Here is a 22,071-nt window from a genome sequence, read left to right on the forward strand (position 1 = left end):
GACTGCCTGATGCCATGAAATGTATGGCAGCAGAGCTCTGCTTTTAGTGCTGGACCATAAAACAGAGGCTAGCCCAGACCAGATGGTTTCCGATTCCAAACTCTGCATTGCCTTCTGTCACCGTGTAATGAGCACCACCAGCTCCAGTCTCGATTTGCCTTTCATAGTTCGAGGCTGCCTCCTGACCGTCTGCTTCCAGCACATTGTGAAGAAGAGGCAAAATTCACAAAGGTTTCAACCTTCTGCTGTGGAGCTTTGTATTAGCCTTTTGACAGCACTCCAGGGCTCACAAGCCAGTCGTAACAAGTCTTGCTAAAGTGCTTTTCTGTGACTTGTCCACTGCTCTCACATCTCTGCTTCCATTAAAAGTATTTTAAAGGGCTAAATATTTTCTCTGATACTCCACAATGTCCAGAAAGGTTACTTCAATTTTTTTTAAGTTCACGAGGTGCTGGAGATATTCATGGTGAAGAATTAAAAGGGAGCAGTTCTGTCAAGCATGGCGCTATTTTATGTCTACCTGTGTTTTTTAGGGGATTTGAAGAATGATTTCCCTTTATGGCAAAATCCTAAGAGTTTATTCAGAAAACTCTCCCATTGCTGAGGGCTTCTTTGGTTGGCTGCAAACAAGTAACTTTACCTACATCTTCACTGATTTAAAGCTAAATACAGTCATGCTTTTTTACCTCTCACAATGTCCAGGGAGCTGCTTTTGTGGAAAATTAATGACTTATGGTCTTCTGCTTATTCTCTTCCCCAAGAGAAATCCTGCAGGAGATTCAGAGGCTGCGACTTGAACATGAGCAAGCGTCTCAGCCCACACCAGAGAAGGCCCAACAAAATCCCACTCTCCTTGCAGAGCTGCGGCTCCTGAGGTAAGCTCACAAGAGTAAAACCTCTGGCCTTGACAAGGGCCAACCAGTCATTCTCAGCAAGAGAAGAAATAAAAGATAAGCCTGGCTTATGTTTTTGGAGACTTTTTAAAGTAAGTCAGCCAAGGTGTATTTTTTATCCATTTTTGGTGCAGCCCGTTGTCCTAGAAGTAATTAAGCTTGCTTTAAACTGTGTGCATGAGAAATCTCACATATTACTCCTCTACATTAAATTAAGCACATGCATTAGTATTTGCAGAGTGAGGCCCTTAGGTCGTTTGGAACAGGTCCCCACAGCCTGGTCCAAATGCCATTAATTATATGGGAAAAAATGTTCAGAACAAATGCCTTTACAAAGATTTCTAGTTTATGCTGAAGAAAATAGAGAACTACATGAAAATACAGCCAGACTTAGATGTTAATCTAATTTCCCCCATGTGTTGAACTCTTAAGGGGAGGTCAGTTCTCTTTGTGGTGCAAAACCAGGCTGCAGAATGATCCTCCTTGTCACGTGGGGGGTGAAGAGTGATGTCATCTGCAGCTGCTGAAGATTTAGAGGATCCTTCCTCCAGTTATCCCACCAAGCTACAAACATTAATATGGATGTGACTGCATGTTAGTTATGATATCTACATGGATTTACTAATTCCCAATGTATATCACATTGAAGAAGTACAATTGTCATTGGCCCAGATCCATAGGCTCCCTGGAAGTCCTGAAGTTCGCATTGTGAGAGCCAGACAGAGAATCCAATAAGAACTATTCAATATGATCTATATGAATAGAGAAGAGAGTTTTTTCTTTCCAGTGAAACAATGCTAGATTGCTCTGCCCCCTGGCTAATGAACATTTTTTGCCACTTAGCCACTCCTCACACAACTGATATTTTAGTGGTCTGATGCATATCCAAAGGAAATTACTGTAAGAAACTGTGCTAAATTTTTTTCTTTAAAAATACTTGATAGTTTTATTATGGAGTTTTCCACACAAAAATATTTTTCTGATTCACAAATCATTACTTTGGCTTTCCAATCTAAATACAAATTAGCTTCTTCATTTCTATGAGGGATTTTAATCTGTAATTACTTCTAGAGATCTACAGGCAAGTGATGTTGTGTGAGGCATATAACACTGACTGCCATGAAAATGTGTGCACTGTAAAATATACAGTAATGTAACTCCTGTCCATCAAACCAAAAGCCCATTTTCAGCAGGTTTAGGAAATCAGCTTTCTATGTAGTTGACTAATAAAATTCATAATACTTTAAAAAAAAAAAAGAAAAAAGGAATGATTGTGCAGTGTTAGCAGGCTGACTACTTAGCTTTTACCTCTTTTCAATTTTGATACACATACTAAAGCATAATACCCTTATTTTAATTTCTTGCTATGTGATGTCCTTAGGGCAGTGATACTGAATTCCTCACCTATACCTTCCCTGATTTAATATGCAGTATGAGAATCAGAAAATAACTTATAATCTCTGGGTCTGAACTACTTAGCATTCCTTCTGAAATGTTCACCATTTGAAAGGCAAAAGTCTTGACTTTGGATTTACTGGAGAATTTTGACACCACCTCAAATTCCTAGACACCTAAGATGGAACAAGGCTGTTCTTATGTGTAAAACAGCAGGACTCAGGGTAGCAGCCCTGATTTATGTCTGTTACCCTGCTGATTTTTCAGGCTTGAAGCACTTAGGGCTGTAGAGCAATTCAGTTCACGCTGTATTAAGAAATGCTGGAATCTGTAAGCCATGTTGTGGATACCTGTCCCACCATCTTTCACAAGCTGCTATAGTGTGACACTCACTGAAATGAGGTCCTGCACACAGCATTCCTTCACATTACCAGTACTGTCTTGGAGACAGGTTGGAAAACCCCTTACTTCCAAGAATTTGCTCTGGAGAACAGCAGGAGAAAACCCTCAAAGGAGTAGTCTGTACAGTGCATACTGCTTAGCTCCTCTCTCCCTCTGGAATGAATCTAAAACCCAGCAGAGCTCTGTACTAGGATCTGCCACTTTGAATTACATGGACCTTATTTTTATTAAATAATAAACTCTGCTGCCTTTGTACAGTTCATAGCATTTCCAACCATTACCCATCCAGAAAAGTAAAGCCAACACAGGCATTTTGTAGCAGGAAATAGATCAATCCTTCAGAAGAGTAAATGCAACCTGGCAGTGTTACTATAAGATCCTATTATAAAGGTGAGGGATAGCACACATGGGCAGTCCTGTAGAAATCAATGTTGTCTGTATCTGTAGTTGCTCACACTGAAGGCTCAAAATCAGTTTCATATTGCCCTAAATACAGGAAACGTACTTAAGTCTTGGTGCTTCCAGTGCTTTTCCATTTAGGATTAAATTGTCGTATTTTGTAGGTAGTACAAAGCTAACACCATACCATAGTTTGTATGTTATTTGCAATGCAGTAGAGTATAAAATATATGTGTATTCTTCAGTAGTAATGTTAATTATATCGTAACTTCCAGGAGACAACAATTTTATTTTGTTTTTATGTGGAGACCTCCCACAATTTATTGGTTTAATGTGTGCAAGTGCTGTTCCCCCATCCTGTGTAGTGGAGCTGTGCAGAATCAAAGCTGTTCAGATTTATGGGGGCACAGAGAGACTGTCACACTTGGAGTGGCTCAGTATTCACAGTGTCACACAACCAGCACTGGACTCTGGGTGCAAAGAGCTAACCTCAAGCAGTTATAGCTATACTATGTGATAGTCTTCCTCTTGTTTTCAGGAAAAAAAATAGAAACAAAAGCAGATTACTGTGGGGTTTTGTCTGAATTTCTGAAGTCTCTCAGCTTCTCTCATATCTCACTGTGTTCAGTGCCCCTGCTATAATTTCCTGTCCTTCAGGGCATGGCTTTAATTTCTCCTGACAGCTAGTGAGGTTATTGACTGGAGAGTTCCAAAGCTAAAATTGCCAGGCATTTGCACAAGGGACTATAACACAAGCTTGTTTGAACCTCATTTGTTCTTTGAAGAAGGGTCTGTGTCAGTGTCTGTCTTTTCCCTAATCACTATTCAGTCCTATGAGGATTCCCAGTGAGAGGGAGCTCCCTAGCCTTCATGGAGCCACATTTCTAAACCCTGTGCTGAATTCACCCTGTGTGTTTGCTTTCCTGTGGTCTGTAGGCATGTGTCCCCATAGTAGGGCTGGCAGAATGGTGCAGTCAAAAGCTACTGCTGCTGTGAGGGCTAAGCTGTGATCAGGTCTCCTTGTTTCTCAGGCAGCGGAAGGATGAGCTGGAACAGAGGATGTCTGCTCTCCAGGAAAGCAGAAGGGAGCTGATGGTTCAGTTGGAAGGCCTCATGAAACTGCTGAAGGTAAGGAGCTCCACCTGGTACTGCCAAGGAAAACACAAAGTGAAGTGGGAGAGGAGAGGGAGGATATTTAACCACAGAATTCTGCAGAACCTGACTGTTTCTACCCACAAAATTTGGCTGTGTTTCCCTCCCTTTTTGTGTTTTGCCTTGGTCTTTTAATTCAGGGATTTCGGATGATGCTCAGATAATGTCATTACTGTAGCAGTGCTGCATCATCATTGTCACCTGCTGCTGGGAGGAGTAAGAAAAAGAAAAGAAACCAACACATAAAACAAGTTAACTGTTAGCTGTAAGGAAAAAACCTCAGTACTGTACACTATTATTCACTGCAGCTGACAGTATAGAATCACTAGGCCTTCAACTTTAACTTTGGTCTTAAGTTCAAGTTTCTTTAATTTATTCAGTTTCTGGTTCTCTCAGGTGAGTCATTTGACAACCACAGCTATCTCTCTCAGCTCAGAGGCACTTTCCCTAGAACAGTTGTTTCATTTTCAGGGATACAGAAGCAGGCCCTTGTTAAAGAGATGAAACATGTCTCAACTGGGATATCAGTTAAGAATGAAGAGATCAAAAAATATGTGCATTTTTAAAGACAGGCTAGGGTAAGATGGAATATGTGTTTTATTTGCAGCCTTATTTTACCTGATATACTTCAGGACAGATGATGCCACAAAATCACATTGGAAGAAAGCTCCCTGAGTAGCACAGGAGTCTCTTTAGTTGTTGTCTATGGCAGCTCAAATGAGTTCATGGAAATTCAGTGCAACTTGGGTCAAATATGGCTCAGATAGAAGCAGAAGGAATTTCTTTTAGCAACATGCCTCCATTTAGATAGAACATGCATCCATTTAGATCCATTTGCACCAAAGGATGAGTTTGTCACCTTTTGTCACTTGCCCCTCCTCAAACACAAGCTTTGCAGCCGCAATGCATGAATTGGTGGCACCTCAGCAGCAGGGCCCACTGAAGAGCCAGCAGATTTTTGGGAGCTGGAACTAGGCAGGATACTTTTGGTTCTACCCATGGAATGCTGCAGTGCCACAACCAGCAGTGAAGGTTAGTCACTAGCTGGACAAAGAAAATTTGGGGTAGGAAATGACAGCAGCTTTGCACTTTGCACTGTTTTGGTGCTTCAAAGAGTGCAGAGGTGGGACCTTAACCTGGTCTCATATCTTCAACTATCCTGATTGCACCTTTAACCCTGTGCTCCAAATTTGGGTTTTTGTTCTTCACTTACATCCTGGCTCATCTCATGTGCTGATCCTCTTTTTCTTTAGGAAGAAGAATTTAAACAGGTAGCAAGTTACCTTCTCTTTGGATGCCTCACTAACTCCTAAATGTGATTGTGTTCCTGTGATTTGTGTTCCTTCTCTAGCTTGAGAAGTGTGTGTGTTCTTTTGACCAAAATTAATATTTTGCAGTTCTTTCCCACATTAGTGTCTTGGAGCAATTTTCACAGTGAAACATCTTAGCGCTCTAGAAAGCGAGTCACAGCTACAAGCAATCTTTTCCTCACTCCTCTAAATTAAAACATGTAAGGTATAAAAACCACACCTCAAATGTAGTGAAACCAATAGAATATTAATTCAATAGATAACATTTTGAAAATGTAATGAGAAATTTTGTACTTTCAAGAAAAACATAACTGAGCTTAAATTAGACAAGGGCAGTGGGTTTGAAAGCTCATTTTATCCAGAAAGTCAGGGCATAGTGTGCACATCTTTATAAGCTGGCCTTGATGCTAGCAGTCCCATGAGTCTTCAGGGAAATGAATGTTTCCTGCAGCCTAGATCAAAAAGAGGAAGTATTTTCATTAATAATAGTAAATTTTAGAAGATTTAATTGTTTCTGAGCTTTTCAGATCCATGGTAATGGATCTTGAAAATATATTATGCTTAAAAAAAAGGCACTTCTCAGATAGCAGTCTGATTTATGAGTTCAGTAAAAGTGTTTCATTTTGACAAAACACACTTCCTCCTGCTTTCATTGGCAGAAGTGCAGTCACAAGTCTGATCTGTTCTGTCTGTGATACAGCATGCAGAGTTTGTAGGTACTCAAACCTTCATAAAACCAACATTTGGCTAATTTTCACCTTCATAAAACCAACATTAGGCTAATTTTTGTAGAGTTGCACTCAAAAAAATAAATCTGCCCAAATACCACCTCTATCTAAGGGCTGTCTTTTTTGATTCTATTTGCAAAAGGGAAGCTTCCAGTGGAACAGGAGTTACCTTATCATATAAGATGTTCACTGGACGGTGTAAGTGAAAGCACATTTTCAGGCTGCTATGAGGTATTTTTATGGCTTTTTTTTCCAAGAGTAATAGCCTCACTGAATACCAGGTGATGATGCTAAAGAATTACTCTCACCATTTCCATTTAATGATCCCCATTATGCTATGCCATTTCATGATCTGTTGAGAGAAACAGGATTAAATTAATTTCTGGAGGAATTCAATTGGAATGAGCAGCCTGGCAATTCATCTAAAGCTTATGAATTATCTATTTCTCCATTGCCCTTCCTTGAGAAAGGATAATGAGTTCTTCACATCCCTGTCATTTGATGAGGCTGTGTGATTTCCCCATCTGTCATCCCAGTTCAGTCCCAGCAGAGGGAGCAATGGGCTAAAACTCCTGTAAAGCCAGTTTTCATTTCAAGCATTTTATGCTAAGCATGCATGACGATTGATAGTGGGGAAATATTCCTGTCTAGGAAGAGTTAACTTAAAAGCTGTAGCAATTTGATTAGGGATGGTGAATTAAATAAAATACCTGAAAATTTTCCTGGGAGCATGAGAACACATGATAGCTGCAACCAAGTACTACACAAAAGCTGGAGCCATCCAAATATCCACAGTGGCTGTGGTAGCTCCCCTTTCAGCATGCTTTAATCCTTAGCTGGTAGAGCTGTCAAGGTTTGAGAGCAATTCAGGGCTTTTCTTCTTTGCTGTCCTTACCAAGAAGTTAAGACTGGCTGTCTTTCAGACTGGCTTTAATTTCAAACCATTAGGTTCAGCCTTTGAAAACCACAATTTTCCTGATAACCACTAAGCAGGAATCCAATCCTAATACCACTTCATTCCCACAAAACTGAGCTGAGATGGATCTAAATGAGTAAAATAGATTGAGTTCTCACCTCTCTGAAATCAGGCATTCCCTATATCCTCCTATTTTAACTTGCTGTTCATCAGTTCCATCTCATACTGCCCAAATAGTGTAAAAAGTGAGGAGATTTTTCCTGGGCAAGGAACTCTGAATGCTTCATCTTCCTGTCCTTCCCAAACATTTTGTGTTTATCATAAACACAAGATCTCAGTCATAGCTGCAGAGCAGACAGAGGGTAAGCACTGGGTGTGCAGCAGTTTCCACATGTCTTAAGGGAAAATTCCAGCCCAGAAGTACTGGCAGGCAAGTGTTATTTTTAGTAAATGCCTATTCTGAAGTTCATTCCTGAATATGAATTGATGTCAGGAAGCAAATTTTGTCCACTTTTTTCCTCATCTTTCTCTGAAAGTTCCCACTGTTGTTGGTGTTCCCAGAACAGAGATCAAAGGCAAAAGGGAGCTAAGGAAAAAGGCAAGGGAAAAATGGCACTTGTCTTTCAGAGAGCTGACAACCAAAAATTCTTTCGCAAATGTGTTTCAGTGAGGATGAAATGTGCTCCATCAGGGCATGAAAAAAGAAAGCTGTAGATTCTGGGTGCCCTGCCTGATGTGCAGGGGTTATGACTAACGGGGACCTTGGAGCATCTCCAAGTTGCTCTGGGCACTTCCTCTGGAGGACTGAATATCTCCATTTCTGCTGGAGCTGGTATAGATGATTCTAGAAACAGGAGAGCATCTGGCCTTTATATATTCAATTTGCCTTTTCCATCCATCATGTAAATGTTCCAAAACCAATAATTAAAGAAATTATAAGTATTAAATCCTCCATTCTTCCATCGGTAATGTGCTTATTTCTCATAAAGTTAATTTACCTTTGATGGCTTTCAGGTGATAATGTCTCTTAGAAAGGGGTGATAGGATAAAAGAACAAATAGCTTAGTATTCTGATACATTATTTATGGTGCAGGTCAGGAATTTATAAAAGTCTCAAGGACAATGCTGCACTCAGTCTGCAATGGCCTGCTCTGGTCTTTCTTAGAACATATTTGCCAAACATAATCAGAGCTGCAGTGGCAATCAATACCAGAGTCAAAATAAATGCTATGGGAAGAGTTAAGAAATTCTCCTATGTTTTTAAAATAAAGCCAAGACAAGGGAAACACCACCTTTCCAGTCACTTTTGACTGAAAACAACCAGGAGCTTGTGTTGCAGCTCCCCTTTAAAAGCACTCACGCCACCTCCACCCTTGGCATCTGCTAAACACTGGGCTTCAAAAGCTATGTGCAGTTAGGTGTGGGTTCCAGCATTAGTTTTTTCTTACATGGACACACATCCCCAGGACTTTAAAACAGAGGGTGGGAAGAGAGCTGTGTCTCTTGATATCGTTCACCTAGCTGCATTAGTAAAAATTGCAATTTTTTTAAAGCCTGCTTGAGTTTCAGCTAAGTGATCCTAACTGTGAGGTGCTAACAGCATGACATTTATATGACTGGTGTTAAAACATTTTCACTTCCAGCAGCTGAACCCATGGCAGGAATTTATATTGCCCTATCCCCAGAGTGTTTTGGGAGTGTCTGAGTATGTGGAGCAGATAATTTAATAGTAGCTTAAATAGTTCTCTAGCTCCAAATAAAAAGCAGAAATGTGTATTATTTATTGTGTCAGACTTTTATGTGATTGAGAGGTTGCATGTACCATGAACTTGTCCTGCAGGCAGGCGGAGGGCAGGGCTCTGCTGAAAGGGCCTGCTGCAGTCCTTTGCCCAGGCTGAAAGCCAGGCTGGTGCCAGCAGCTTTCCCCTTCTCACAGCCAGAATGGGTCACAGTTTAGCAGGCATGCATGTGAACTGGGGGAGTGAGAGGGGAGAGGGCAGAGAGCTCTGTAGTGTGCTCTTTATTAACTTGGATTTTTCTTTAATTTAGCTGCCTGACATTTTCCCATGCTTGAAGGAAGTCAGATTTTGACTCATATTTTCCTACTTACTGTTTCTCAACACAGAAGCCTTGCTGTCAACTAACAACTGACTTTGGTTTATTTCTTCTAGCAAAATTAACACTACCCAACTGATGTACAAGCAGCACGATGATGCCTTTAAGCTGAGGGATGGGTGGCCAGGAGAGCAGGCAGGCTCTTGCAAAGCCTGATTAACGCCTTGGTTGTTTTGCAGACGCAGGGGGCCGGCTCCCCACGCTCCTCGCCCAGCCACACCATCAGCCGGCCCATTCCCATGCCCATCAGGTCTGCCTCTGCCTGCTCCACCCCGACCCACGCACCTCAGGACTCTCTGACCGGGGTGGGAGGTGATGTGCAGGAAGCCTTTGCACAAAGTAAGTCTCGTTAACAGCTGGGCTGAGGCACCTGGAGACTGAAGAATCATTATTTCTTGTAGTTACTGACTTAGTGTACTTGAGCTTCTGAGTTGCATGCAATGACACAAAACAAAAATTGTCTGTGACAACTGCATTTTGCCATTGAAAATCAGCTTTTCAGCCATCAAAGCAAGCTGTGAAAGCAAGCAGGTAGGCAGAAACTGGGCAATGATGGCAATTAATGGAGCTGGGGGTAAGAAAGAATTCTGATGCAAGAGGCTGAGAACGGTTATCACTGCTCTGTTAACCAGAAAAATTGCTATTGACCTCAGCAGGCATTGTCAGTGTGTTTTAAATAAAGACTTTGCTAGAAGTAAATGATGCAATCATAGAATTAGTTCAGGTGGAAAGGGCTTTTGTAAGTCACTGTGTTCTTCCACCCCAAGAAAGAGGGCTTCAAAGTGAGATCAATCCATTCAGGACCTTTACCAGCTGAGTTCTGGATGGCTCCTGTCACTCATTTTCTCTGTTGCAGTGTTTCACCATCCTTATTGTGTAAATTCATTGTCCTTCTATCTGGTTGGAACATCCCTTGATGCAGCTTGTGACTGTTGTCCCTTGTCTTTTTGCTTTGGGCCTGAGAGGGTCCAGTTAGACTAGAGAGGAATCAAGTCTTAAAGTCTAGGTGAACCCTTTCTTTACATTTCCAGAAAATTGTCATCACCTTCCCACTCTTTTTACAAGTAAGAATAAATTATAAACTCTTTTGAATTTCTAAGGCCACAAATTAAATTATGTTGAATAACACAGAAAGTGGGTAGTCTGTGTTATCTAAATGAAGAAATATTCCTTATTTTTTAATCTGCTCTCTCTAAAATATTTGCATAATTGCATTTCTATGATCCAAATAAGTTTTTTCCTTCTTTACCCAGCACAAATTAAACATGAGTTTAAATGTAAGTTCAGAAGTTCCTTTGCCACAGTGGAGGAATGCTTCTTCCCAGAAACCCAGTGCAGCCCTCTCATGCACCCTTCCCCTTGATTTTCCTGTGAATTGTGTCTTTGTGTGTATTTTTGGACAAGGTTGAATCTGTAATGCAATCAAGAACTTTCTCCTAAAGCACTGGTCAGTTCAGGTATTGAACATAGGCATAATTCCTGATCCCAACATAACGGGTTGCTGCTAATCTCATTTTCTGTGGCAAAAGAAAAACGTGCAGTATGTTTTCCTTTTTGCCTGCTATGAGAAAAATCAAGACAGGCAAAAATATGGAGCCCTAACTCCTATGCTATTATGGGACAGCTTCTTCTAGAGTTAAGAGTAAGATAAATAATATAGTGTCCACAATAAAATATCCATAAACAATGCTAGGTCTGCCTCAGGCAAATGCATTTTAAGTGTAAAAACGTGTTCTGTTGAAGATCAAAAGCAATATAAGAAGTTATGTGATCACATTTTAAAACTGCTGTATTTGATAAATACCTAGGTTTGTGTCATTATTTACTGTAAGCTCTAGATGGGAAGGTCAAAGCCAAAGAACTTGAAGCCAGCATTCTGTCACATCTTGACATATGACTTTGTGAGGGGGGTTGGGCTGAGATTTTATGGCTCCATTCTCTGCTGCACCAGGAGAGATCTGCCTATACACACATAATGCAGACAAGCCGTGGTTAAAGGACGTTTTCTCTTCATTGTTTCCATTTCTCTTTCACAGCATTTGCAGTAGTTCAGAGGCACAAATTTGGAAAGACTTTAGAGAGGGAGTGGTTGTGTGTGTGTAAGAGAGAGCTGAACTAATATAATTCTGTAATTTACATTCCAGTAACTATTTGCCTGTGGATACATTAAAAAAAAACCTCTTCAGGATTTGAGAAACTTTTTTAAATGTATTAGTTTGCATTCAGCAAGTTTTAAAAAATCTACAGTAGCCAATTCCTGTAAATAATTCCATTTGTAAGACTAGTGATTCTGTGGAATATAATGATTATTCAGCTATTCAACAATAGTGTCTGTGTTTGGGATTTGAGGGAGTTAAGCACATGTTACCCACAGACCCCTCCTAAGGAAGGAGTATTCCATGCAGCTCACAAGAATCTCTCCTGATTGATGGTTAAGGGAATATTGCCAGGTTCAGCAGGGAAACACTTTTAGATGCGTTATTAGAAAGAGTTTAAAAGCAGCCTGGGGCTGTTTAGAGAAGCAGTAGTGCTTCCTTTATTAAAAAAAAAAGGGGAGGGGCTGGAGGGAGAGAGAAAGAGAGTAAATTATAGAATATACAAGAAAGTCCTAGAGCTACAGGAGAGGCAGAGAGGGAGCAGAGAAGAGAAATCCATATAGTCTTGATGAGAGATGAGGTCAAGTGTGTTTCTTCAACATTTGCCATAATTGTCTGGCAAATATCTGGCAATAATGGTGTCATTAAACTGAGCTGTGGGAACTTAGAGAAAACACTTTGTTTCTTCCCTCCTCCCCCACAGGCACTGTAAATGAGTTCACGCTGGATTTAATCTTCCAGGCCTGGTCTGCTGGTGTCACCACACAAATGCAAGCTTGATGGCAATGAATAATCTCCACATATCTGGCATTGTGGTTAAATGAAGCATGAGGATAGGCTTCTGCTTTTGCATACAGCATAAGTAAATGAGGCCATTCTGCAGAGAACTCTTCTGCACGTGCCCTTCACAAGGTCTTTGATACCCCAAATTATCACAGTGACAGCTTTCAGCAGGGTCAAAACTGCTTTCAACAGTAAGACATATGTCATGTGAATAATGGTAACATGTGCTTTGTCCATCTCTTGCTTCAGGTGCAAGACGAAACTTAAGAAATGATTTGCTGGTGGCAGCAGATTCAATCACCAACACCATGTCTTCTTTGGTAAAAGAACTAAATTCTGGTGAGTGAGGCTTACGAGGGGGAGTAATTGCCACAGTGACATTTCACATTTGTATGAAAAACGTGGGAGGTAGGAAGATATGTATCTTCAAAGCTTTTTATGCTTTTGTTTAAAAAAATCCTGAAGTTACAGCTTCTGGAACTCAGCAGTCATGGTAGAGGTGCAACTGGATACAGTGAAAAATTTGTCTGTGATTCCACACTGAGTGGGATTTCACTCGTTAGAAATTAGATTTAGCATAGATCATACAGGACCTGTTGTAAAATGCAGTCTGTAGTATTACCACTAAAATATCCTACCTAATAACTGAGATAAGCAAACATTTTGGTATTTGGTCCTACCACAAGAAGAAAACTGTAAGTTTTGCTAATATAAGTAGAATAATATGCTTTTAATCACTATGAGGAGGTGGTATTCTCAGTTGGAAAGGCAAATGTGGGAGCCCAGGAAATTCTAGCTGCCCTGGAGGGCCCACAACCCCTGCCAGGGGTCTCAGGGACCCTGGCACAGAGCCCAAAAATGCCTGTGGTTTTGATTATGACTCGTGGAGCAAGTTACCAACCTCAGATGAAGATCTGCAAGCCACGACAAATTAAGTAGAATGATAGTGAATTTATCACGGGGTGAAAAAATAGATTTTGGGGTTTTTAGAATGGGTATTCAGGGGGGCAAGATGGAGGGAGCTGGGTGTGTCCTGCCTTTCTCCTTCTTCTCCTTGGCCTCCATCTGCTGTGATGTTGGCACTTTTAGATTGGTTTAGAGTAGAAGCTCACTGTCTAACATAGGTGATAGGTATTGGAAAGTAATTCTAAACATTGTATACATAGTTTTTAGTATAAAGGCATAACACTGCCCCGGGGGGCAGGCAGAGTGCCTCGGACTGTCCTGCTGAGCGGACCTCAGCTGGACAGGAGAAAGAATTTTATCACTAAGATACAATAAACAACCTTGAGACTGAGAAATGAGGAGCTCTGACTCCTTCTTCAACCGCGGGGCTGGGAAGAGAGGCTTTCCAACTTTTCTCGGGGTCCCTCTGACCAGCTAGAGACCCCGACAGGCAAAGAAATGCAGGCATGTGTACTTTTGGGGAAGTTAAATGAGACTTTTTCCTTCACAGAAGTGGGCAGCGAGACAGAGAGCAATGTGGATTCTGAGTTTGGCCGGACTCATTTTGATGATCTGGTTCCCTCCCCAACATCTGAGAAGGCTTTCCTGGCACAGATCCACGCCCGGAAGCCAGGATACATCCACAGCGCTGCTGCCACCGGCTCCATCCGCAGTGACATGTGAGTACCTGCCTGACACCTCTTCCTGATCTCTTTCTTCCTCCTCTGGAAACAGGGTGAAGCACACAGTATTTCCTCTCCCTCTCAATTATTGGGTAAAAAAAAACCAAACATAAATCCAAGTGAGGACTGCTTCATGGTTACATAGTAGTGGGCTCTGTAAACAATAAAGCCTGGAACTTAGGACTCCTTCCGGAGTGAGCTGTCTCACACATCCAGCCTGGAACACTCAGGCAGCATGGAGGCTGTGGGGCAGCTGTTTTCCCAAACATGCCCTGCAGTCCTATTCTCTGTTTATCCAGACCGAGGGACCTGTTGGGCTCACTGGAAAAGGAGAAATGTGTAAATGGAAAAGACAGAATGCTTTTCATTGACCTACTCAATTGATGAACCAACAGATTGATTTTTGCAGCCTGATCCTTCCTTTCAGAGACAATAGGCATCTTTCTAGTTATTTTTAGTTCAGCCTCTTTGTATGAAGTTATTGAAAACTTTTGTTACTCATTTCCTTCGGGGAGTGCCTTCAGCAGAATATGCCCTTTGGTGTACTTCATGAGAGAGGGGAATAACAGAAGTGTTCTCCACTGCCAGGAAAATACTAACTAGTGGAGCATGTGGTTAGCCTAAAAGTATCCCAAAGTCCTCATAGGTTACAATAAAAGGAAGTTTTATTGACCCTGAATGTCATTTATCTCAGGAGGCTATTTATTAATAATTGTCTTCAGGGTTACAGAAGATGGAGACCCCTATGTCAGAGCAGATGATGAAAATTACGAGAACGACTCTGTCCGCCAGCTGGAGAATGAACTGAAAATGGAGGAGTACCTGAAGCAGAAGCTGCAGGATGAGGCGTACCAGGTGGGAGAAGGACACCAACTGCCCATGTTTCTCCATAAGTGAGAAGGGATGATGGCCCTCAAGTGCCCATGGCCATCTAACCAGCCCTGGGCTCTGGGGTGTGATCTCTTCTGGGTTACCAGAGCAGTCGCATTCCAAAAACTGCTGCCACCCTTACACAGACACACATGCATCCAGCCTTTGTGCATATCCAAGAAGACCACACTGCCTGAGGCACACAGCAGTGGTCCATACAGGTACCAGGGAACCAGGTAACAATGGTTACAGACCTGCCTCTGAGCTTGTTCGCCTACCAAGTCACTTAGAGCTCATTTCCCACTGCCCTAGGTGCTGGTTGGTGGTGTCAAGATGTCCTGCTATTTTCTTTTTTTTTTTTTTTTTTTCTCCAATAGCAAGAAACATTCATAAGGGTTTCTCTAATGTGAACTGAAGCTCAGGTGCAGTCGGTGTTACTGTCATTGTCAGAATCTGGAGGTACAGAAAAGAGTCTGGAACAAACTGTATCCCAGAGAACCAAGTGTTCAACAAGCATCTGGTGCAGAGAAGCCTGGGGATTTGTTATTAAACACCTCCCTCAGGAAGCTCTCAAAGGGCATTTGTTTAAGAGTCTGAGCAAAGCATATATGCCAGGGGGAGCTGGAATTCCGTAGATGCCCATATTTGCATTATGGTCTCCACATCTACCTGGAGTTGCAGATTATTGCCATGTTTTCAGTTATTCTGACTTGGAATATATGAATTAAAATACTTATTTAAAGTACATTACTTCTTATAAAGTTAGAAGTAGTGTCAATAGGAGGGAAAACCTAGTTCAGTTATTTGGGAGCAGAGCTGAAGAAAGCAAAAATAACTTTGTTTCTGCATGGCAATTGGCTCAAATTTGGACCTCACCCCTGAAGAACATATTAAATGGGGTACAAAAACCAAATTAGACGTGTTCTGAGAGGCCAGATGTCTGCAAATGAGGTTCAAAATCATTTTATGTGCAGCAATTCTTTATACTGCTGATTTCTAGGAGCTAATAAAATCTAGCTTTCTTTTCTGGTAATTTTCCTCTACTGTTCAGTGCTGGTCACTTTGAAGACAATCTGTGTCTGACAGGCTTGTGTTGTAATGAAGATTGGCTGCTCTTTTGGTCTTTTCTGTAAAACTGCTAGGATATGTTAGTCTTGTAGAAGTTCATTGAGTCTTGTCAAAATTTGAGGTAACTTTGAGGTTGATGTGAACATCTTTTTGTTGTTGTTGTTGATGTAGACCTGCTACATGCCCATGGTAGGTTGCCAAAAGTAATTTCATTGCTTAAAGAGGTATTTAAGAACATGACAAAAGGAGCAGGATTGTTATAGATCATTTACTAAGGCAACAGCAGGTGACGTAGGGGGAATTGTCAGAACTTTTTATCCAAGATAGGAATGGTCAAAAATCACAGCTTTATAACTTCTGAACAGGAAGAACAGCTACTGCTGATGTAATGAAACTTAGTTGTCAGTTTAGAGAAGGGGTGCCTAAATAGTCACAGCTGCCAGGCATCAAATAATAAATGTTATTCTTACTGGTAAAAATTCCATGTTCTTCAGAAAGAACAGAACAGTTTGACTTATTTTGATTACAGTATGGAAGTGCAATATATTGCAATAGGGTGACTTGAGTTTCACAAGTTACAATGGGATTTTGTACATGCATAAAATTCTGTATGCATGTACACTGCAAATAAGGGCAGGAGAAATTCTGCATGTCACTTGATGATACTGGGTGTTACTCTTGCTTCAGTCAAAATAGCTTTTCTGCTGTTTTCCACCAACATTCCCAGGAGAAAGGGAGGAAATCTTCTCCCTATTAACATCAGAATAAAACTCCTGAATTTAGGTGAGCCAAGACTACACATGAGTGAAGTTTATTCCCCACTGTTTTACGTTATTTGTTTCCACCAGGGGACAAAAACAGACAAAAAAGCCAACACACACACGCACCCTCCCCTGGCTAAAAAAGGAAAAGCTTTTTTTTTTGACAAAAATATATTCACTGAGGGAACAGGAAGTCCTCATTCTAGACAAGTTCTGCTTAACAGCATTTTTTCAAAAGAAGTTTCATGATGTACTTTACTGTCTGTGAGATTGTCAGCTCCTATCAGGCAGTGACTTGACAGTAGTGACTTGTAAGTAGAATCTATTTTTAGTTGATACCGCAGCCTCAAAGCAAGTAATGGCAATGCATGAGAAGTCCTTCCCAGTATGGGTGATGCCATTTAAAACAGGGAATGGGTTTAAAGGAAGCAAGAAAAGGTATTAAGTTAACAGGAACTACTAAGATGATTAGGAGCTGGTTGGAGAGTGTCATATATTGACGCCGAGACATGTCCTTTGGCATTGGTTGTTCTCTGCAATTTGCTGTTTGTTTGTGGTATTTCACTCTTCTATCCCTTTTTCTGCTAATATCACTGAATATTCTAAAAAAGCCACAGTTGACTACCTGGAAAAACAAAGGAAAATGGAAAACTTCTGTTTAGGGTATCCTGTTGAACAGAGGCCAGGTCAACTATGGTCATTTGCATCAAACCATTGGAATGTATTACAAGCTGTTTTACTGTTTGTACTCACATATACACTGCATTCATCTGGATTGCCAAAGAAAGCCAGAAGCTGTAGCTATCGTAATGCAATTGTCAGCTGAAAAAATCTGCAAGGAGGAACTCCTACTAAGGGTGCAGAATGGTCACCTCAGTAACAATCTGGTAACCATTTTTATGTTATTAAATGTCTCACTTCGTGTAAAATCAGCACATTTAGAAAAACATGTAGATGTAGTGTAGCGTGAAAGATGGTTGGCCCAAACCCACTCTTGTTATTTTGTGTCACCTTGTGTCCAAGAAAGATTTTTGTGCTGAACTCTAAATTAGTATAAAAAAGCCAAGATACATAGGGAAATCAGGGACATGAAACCTTAGAGGAGGCTTCTTTCTCTCTTTTTTTTTTAAGCATGTTGTAAATAACAAGTATCTGTATCAGAAAAAAACCCAAACACATTTAATGCACAAGTGTAAATGCTAACAGCGTGTATCCTCCCACATCTGTTTCCACTTTTGTTCTTGGTACAGTCTTTTGCTCATATGTTGTGTAAGACAGTTTTCACTGGGTTTATTTTCTGGGTCCCTAATTGCTCCCTTTATTTCTAGGCTTGTGCATGGCTTTATTCAGAATAATACACTCCCTGGCTGCTCACAAGCTTAATTTGTCATCTTCCTGTTTTCTGTCCTTTGTTATCTACAGGTCAGTTTGCAAAGTTGAGTGCAATATTCTTCTCTCTCCTCTCAAGTAAGTATTATTGCAATTTAGAAGAAAGTTTGGATTTAATCCTCATAATATACATTTCAGCTGCAATGCATCTTGTGGCACCTGAATGTGTGTGACAGTGCTGTTTCTTTCTCCTTTTAACCTGTGTTGGGATACCTTGGAGTAGAACTGAACCAGTTCTAATTTATGGATCTGTAGTCCTAGTCCCAAGGATTCCTGTTAAGCCGTCACCCTTTTTATGTTTTTTTCTTTGTTGACCATCAGAGTAAGAACGTGGGCTTTTCATCCCTGGGGATGATGACAAATAAATTAACCAGTACAGAGCTAAGCCGTGTCCAGAAGATAAGGAATCAGGTTACATTTCAAGAGACCTGAGTTTAATTCCATTCCATGCTTTAGTCTTCCTAGGATAAGTGAAATAAATAATTTCTGATGAGATCAGAACATCTACTCTAGTGTGTGGAAGAAGACTTATGCAAAGAAAGCAGTCCACCAGCTGCTTAAACACAGAGGTATCCTCAGATGTGTTGTGGAAGTTTAAAAAGCCCCAAAAAGTGGAAGGCACTCAGCTACTGGATAGAAGCTGGCAGTTCAGAAATATGGCAAGATCTGTAAATTCCCTGCTGTCCCATTGATGCCTTAGGATTTTAGCTTTTATATTTTCCATATATTTGTAATCCTGCGGTTTTTCAGTGTGTAACTCTAAACTCCATATAGAGTGTTAGCTACTGTCTTCTCATTTTGGTCAGGCAAAGCAATTCCTCTCTAGGCCTGGGAATCAAGGACACCTTACTGTCTCAGGCCCCAAGATATGTAAACAAAAGTGAGTTGGGGCTGAGCAAACGTGGGGCAAATTACTTCATTACCTGAAGCTGTAATGGGAAGATTAACCCCCAATATGGAAATGGACCAAACTTAACAAAGTGTGAAAATTCATGACCCGTCATCCATTTTTTGGGTGTAGCCCCTGGGGGTCTTAATCTGCCTGAAATGTACCTGAGGGCACTTCAATAAATATAACAGCTTTTTAGTCCCCTACTTTTGTCTGACCTCTGTTTTTAGATAGCCCCAACGAGGCATCACCATATTGAGGTCATGTTCCTTACACGTGCCAGCCTCACAGTTGCAGCACTGAGGTTACTGCCAAGTTCAGCTATTGTGTTTTTCCTCAGGAAGACAGACAATACATAATTTTATGAAGTAGCCTGTAACTCTGAACATTTGCCCAGGAAATGGGAGACCACGCATTTGTTCTTGCCTCATCTGAAGCCATGGACTCTGCATTTCTGGCTCTCCAGGAGAGTGCAGTGCCCAGCTGTGAAGATGGCAGTGAGATAGTGCTGTCCATCCTGCTGAGACACTGAGCCATGGGATAACAGGGATGGAAAGGGAGGAGGAATCAGAATAGGGATCCCATTCTGCTCTGCAGACTGAGCCTCTTCCTCAAAGCCAGAGCTGAAAGCAAGCAGAGATCAACAATCAAATGGACACTGGAGCTTGGGTAGGGTCATGTTCAGATGAGCAAAATCAGTGAAGCCTGTGCCAACTCTAACAGGAACTCATATGGTTAGATTTTGTGTGTCATGTTTTATGCTAGACCTCCTCATTTATATGGCAGTTCTGATGGTAAAACTTGACCCTGATTCAAGGGGTTGTGTCTTCTGATGACAGTAAAATTTGACTGGGGTTTAAATGTGTACCTTGTGAAAGCAGCTGCTAAAGGGTATTTCCAAGGCATCTGTCTCAGTGTCTCTTGCAGCTGAAGCAGAATAACTGGGTGTGAAAAGCAAATAAACTGCAATACCCAGAGTACTATAAACACCAAATAACTGCTCATAAAAATTCTCCAAACATTGCTCCTCGGGTTACATTCATTTTCTCAGTAGTCTTGTTAAAAACATGAGCGGTGTAAAGTTCCCTAAACATTTACAGCCAGAATAATAAGTTTCCTTACTCTGTTTTGGTACAGTTGTCAGTTTTAGATCAGATCATGTGAAAAGGAAAGTAGGTATTTCAATAACAATGTGTGTGTAACAATGTATATAGTGGAAATTTTGTATATAATTGAATATAATTACAATTTGCAATAGTGAAATTCATAGTGAGATTCTTTTTAGCTCCCAGGGGAGCCCTCTGGCCAGTACCAAAGAGTGTAACATTCCCAGGAGCTATAAAAGCCCAGCCCTACAGAAATTGGCATCCAAAACTGGTGGACTTGGCACTTCACCTATATGCACAAGAACAAAATGTATTATGGTACATTATGATAAATACATCTTCACATGGTAAGTGAATCTTCTCAAGATTCACTCTGATGTGAATATCTGATGGGTCTCATTCCCTCTCATATCTTGTGTATTTTATTTGGTACTTACATTTCACAGCTCTGGAAAAATAACTTCAAAATAGTTTATACCAGTCATAGTATCTAAAGTGCTTTTGCAGTTTTCATTGGGTTCTTGCTTGAAGCTTAGAAGCTGCATAAAAAGTTTTATTTCTAAGCTCTTATTCAGTTAATAGTGATACAAATACAGCTGATATGGCCCTAGATGGCCATAGGAAGTAGAAAGTCAACAGACTTTCTCAGACCAGTATTACATTTGTGTTTATTAAAAAAATTAAAAAACCCAAAAGATGAGGGAAATTAGATCAGTGTATTGTAGCTCCTTTTGAGTGATATTGCTGCTGATGGCCAGCCCCAGAGTTTTGTTCATTTCCTCATTCATCTGAAGTTGATGTTATTTGATTGATGATTTTTGCAATCTATTTGCATCTTCAAAAGTGCTATGTACAATTTTCCAGAATTGATTTTAAACAGCATCTAGTATATAGCAAATTCCCAACAGAAGAAGTGATTCCAGTAATATATAAAACATTATTTAATTATGTTTTCAATTTACTTTTTGTGTTAAATATACTTGGTTTATTTTTAGTAAAGAAACAGAGTAAATTCGAGCTTGATCTCAGCAGGTACTAGGCAGATCTTGACATTAGGTGAAACTCTGGTGTTATTTTACCTTTATCCCCTTGATAGCATTTGTTTTTTTGCCAAGGGCAGCCAATGGGAGCAGAAATCCTGCATTTCAGAGACTGGTTGAGAAGTTGTCATTTTCAATTAGTTGCTGTTGACTCATGCAGTGGACATGTCCTCACGAGACCTACAATTTCCTAGATTTCTCTAAAGCTGTACTTTCTTAGTGCTGGCACACATTTGAATTGGTCATGCCTAATTCATTTATATGCATTATTATAACAGGAGAGAAGGTGTGAAAAGCTAATAGAAATCAGACCTAAGGCATCCACTGAGAGGGAGTACAGAGAGGAGGCTTTATTGCAGGTTTTGTTCTCGGATTTTAACTGTGATTTTCCCTGTCTTGACAAATATGTAATCATTTCAGTTAAAGATTCAGTTCCATTCCCACTCCAAAGACTCTCACTCTCTCAAAACCTTGTAACATGGACTGTCATGGGATCTGAGGCTTTGGGTGTCTTTGGGAAACATTTTCCATTGTAGAAGTGACTGATTGGTTTTTATTGAAACGGGTGGATTTTTTTTCAAACACAAAGACCCCAAATTCTCTCAAATTTTTGATATGAATGTATTCTTTAAAAATGCCATGTATTCAACCTGACTGTTTTTCCAGGACAGAATTCATTGAGTAATGTTTTCATATTTTTCTCATCTCTTGCCACATTTTTAGAACCTCTGTTTTCATGTTTCCCAGCAGAAATTAGGAATACATCAGATGTCAGGTGATAAAACCCATGGGCCAAGGGGGAGTGTGGTCAGTCTAGTCCAGTCTTTTTTGGTTTTTTCTTGAGCAAATACACAAAAGCTATCATTATCTGGACTATTCCATTTGAAAATAACAGGAGGATAACAGCACAGTAATTTTCAAAAATGTCTGCTACATTCACTCATCTATATTTTGGTTTACTTTTTGGTTTATTTTTCTCCCTAAGTCCTCCTCTTCTTAGCATGTAGGTGTAAAAAACACCATAAAAAACTGTGACCGAGTTATCAGGGAAGAAGGAGCTTAAATTTGTGAATTCACTTCTAAAATTACGTAAGTGATAGGGATGTTTTTTGAAAAAAATCACTGAATGAC

At 40.5% G+C, this 22,071-nt stretch overlaps 1 protein-coding gene across 11 annotated transcripts in view; it reads left to right on the forward strand.

Annotated features, from left to right (window-relative positions):
* The window catches only part of DTNA (dystrobrevin alpha), a 223,238-nt gene that overhangs the window by 195,685 nt on the left and 5,482 nt on the right, over positions 1 to 22,071 (forward strand). For 10 of the 11 annotated variants that reach the window (XM_059860149.1, XM_059860118.1, XM_059860159.1 and 7 more), the window contains 6 exons: positions 762 to 875; positions 4,121 to 4,217; positions 9,490 to 9,649; positions 12,439 to 12,528; positions 13,646 to 13,814; positions 14,540 to 14,672. In XM_059860149.1, coding sequence (XP_059716132.1) covers positions 762 to 875; positions 4,121 to 4,217; positions 9,490 to 9,649; positions 12,439 to 12,528; positions 13,646 to 13,814; positions 14,540 to 14,672 — 763 coding nt within the window. Of the gene's footprint in view, positions 1 to 761; positions 876 to 4,120; positions 4,218 to 9,489; positions 9,650 to 12,438; positions 12,529 to 13,645; positions 13,815 to 14,539; positions 14,673 to 17,938; positions 17,984 to 22,071 lie in introns of all 11 variants that reach the window. The other variant, XM_059860168.1, reaches the window with a different exon arrangement.

Source organism: Haemorhous mexicanus, chromosome 1, assembly GCF_027477595.1.
Source record: "Haemorhous mexicanus isolate bHaeMex1 chromosome 1, bHaeMex1.pri, whole genome shotgun sequence".
NCBI lineage: Eukaryota > Metazoa > Chordata > Aves > Passeriformes > Fringillidae > Haemorhous > Haemorhous mexicanus.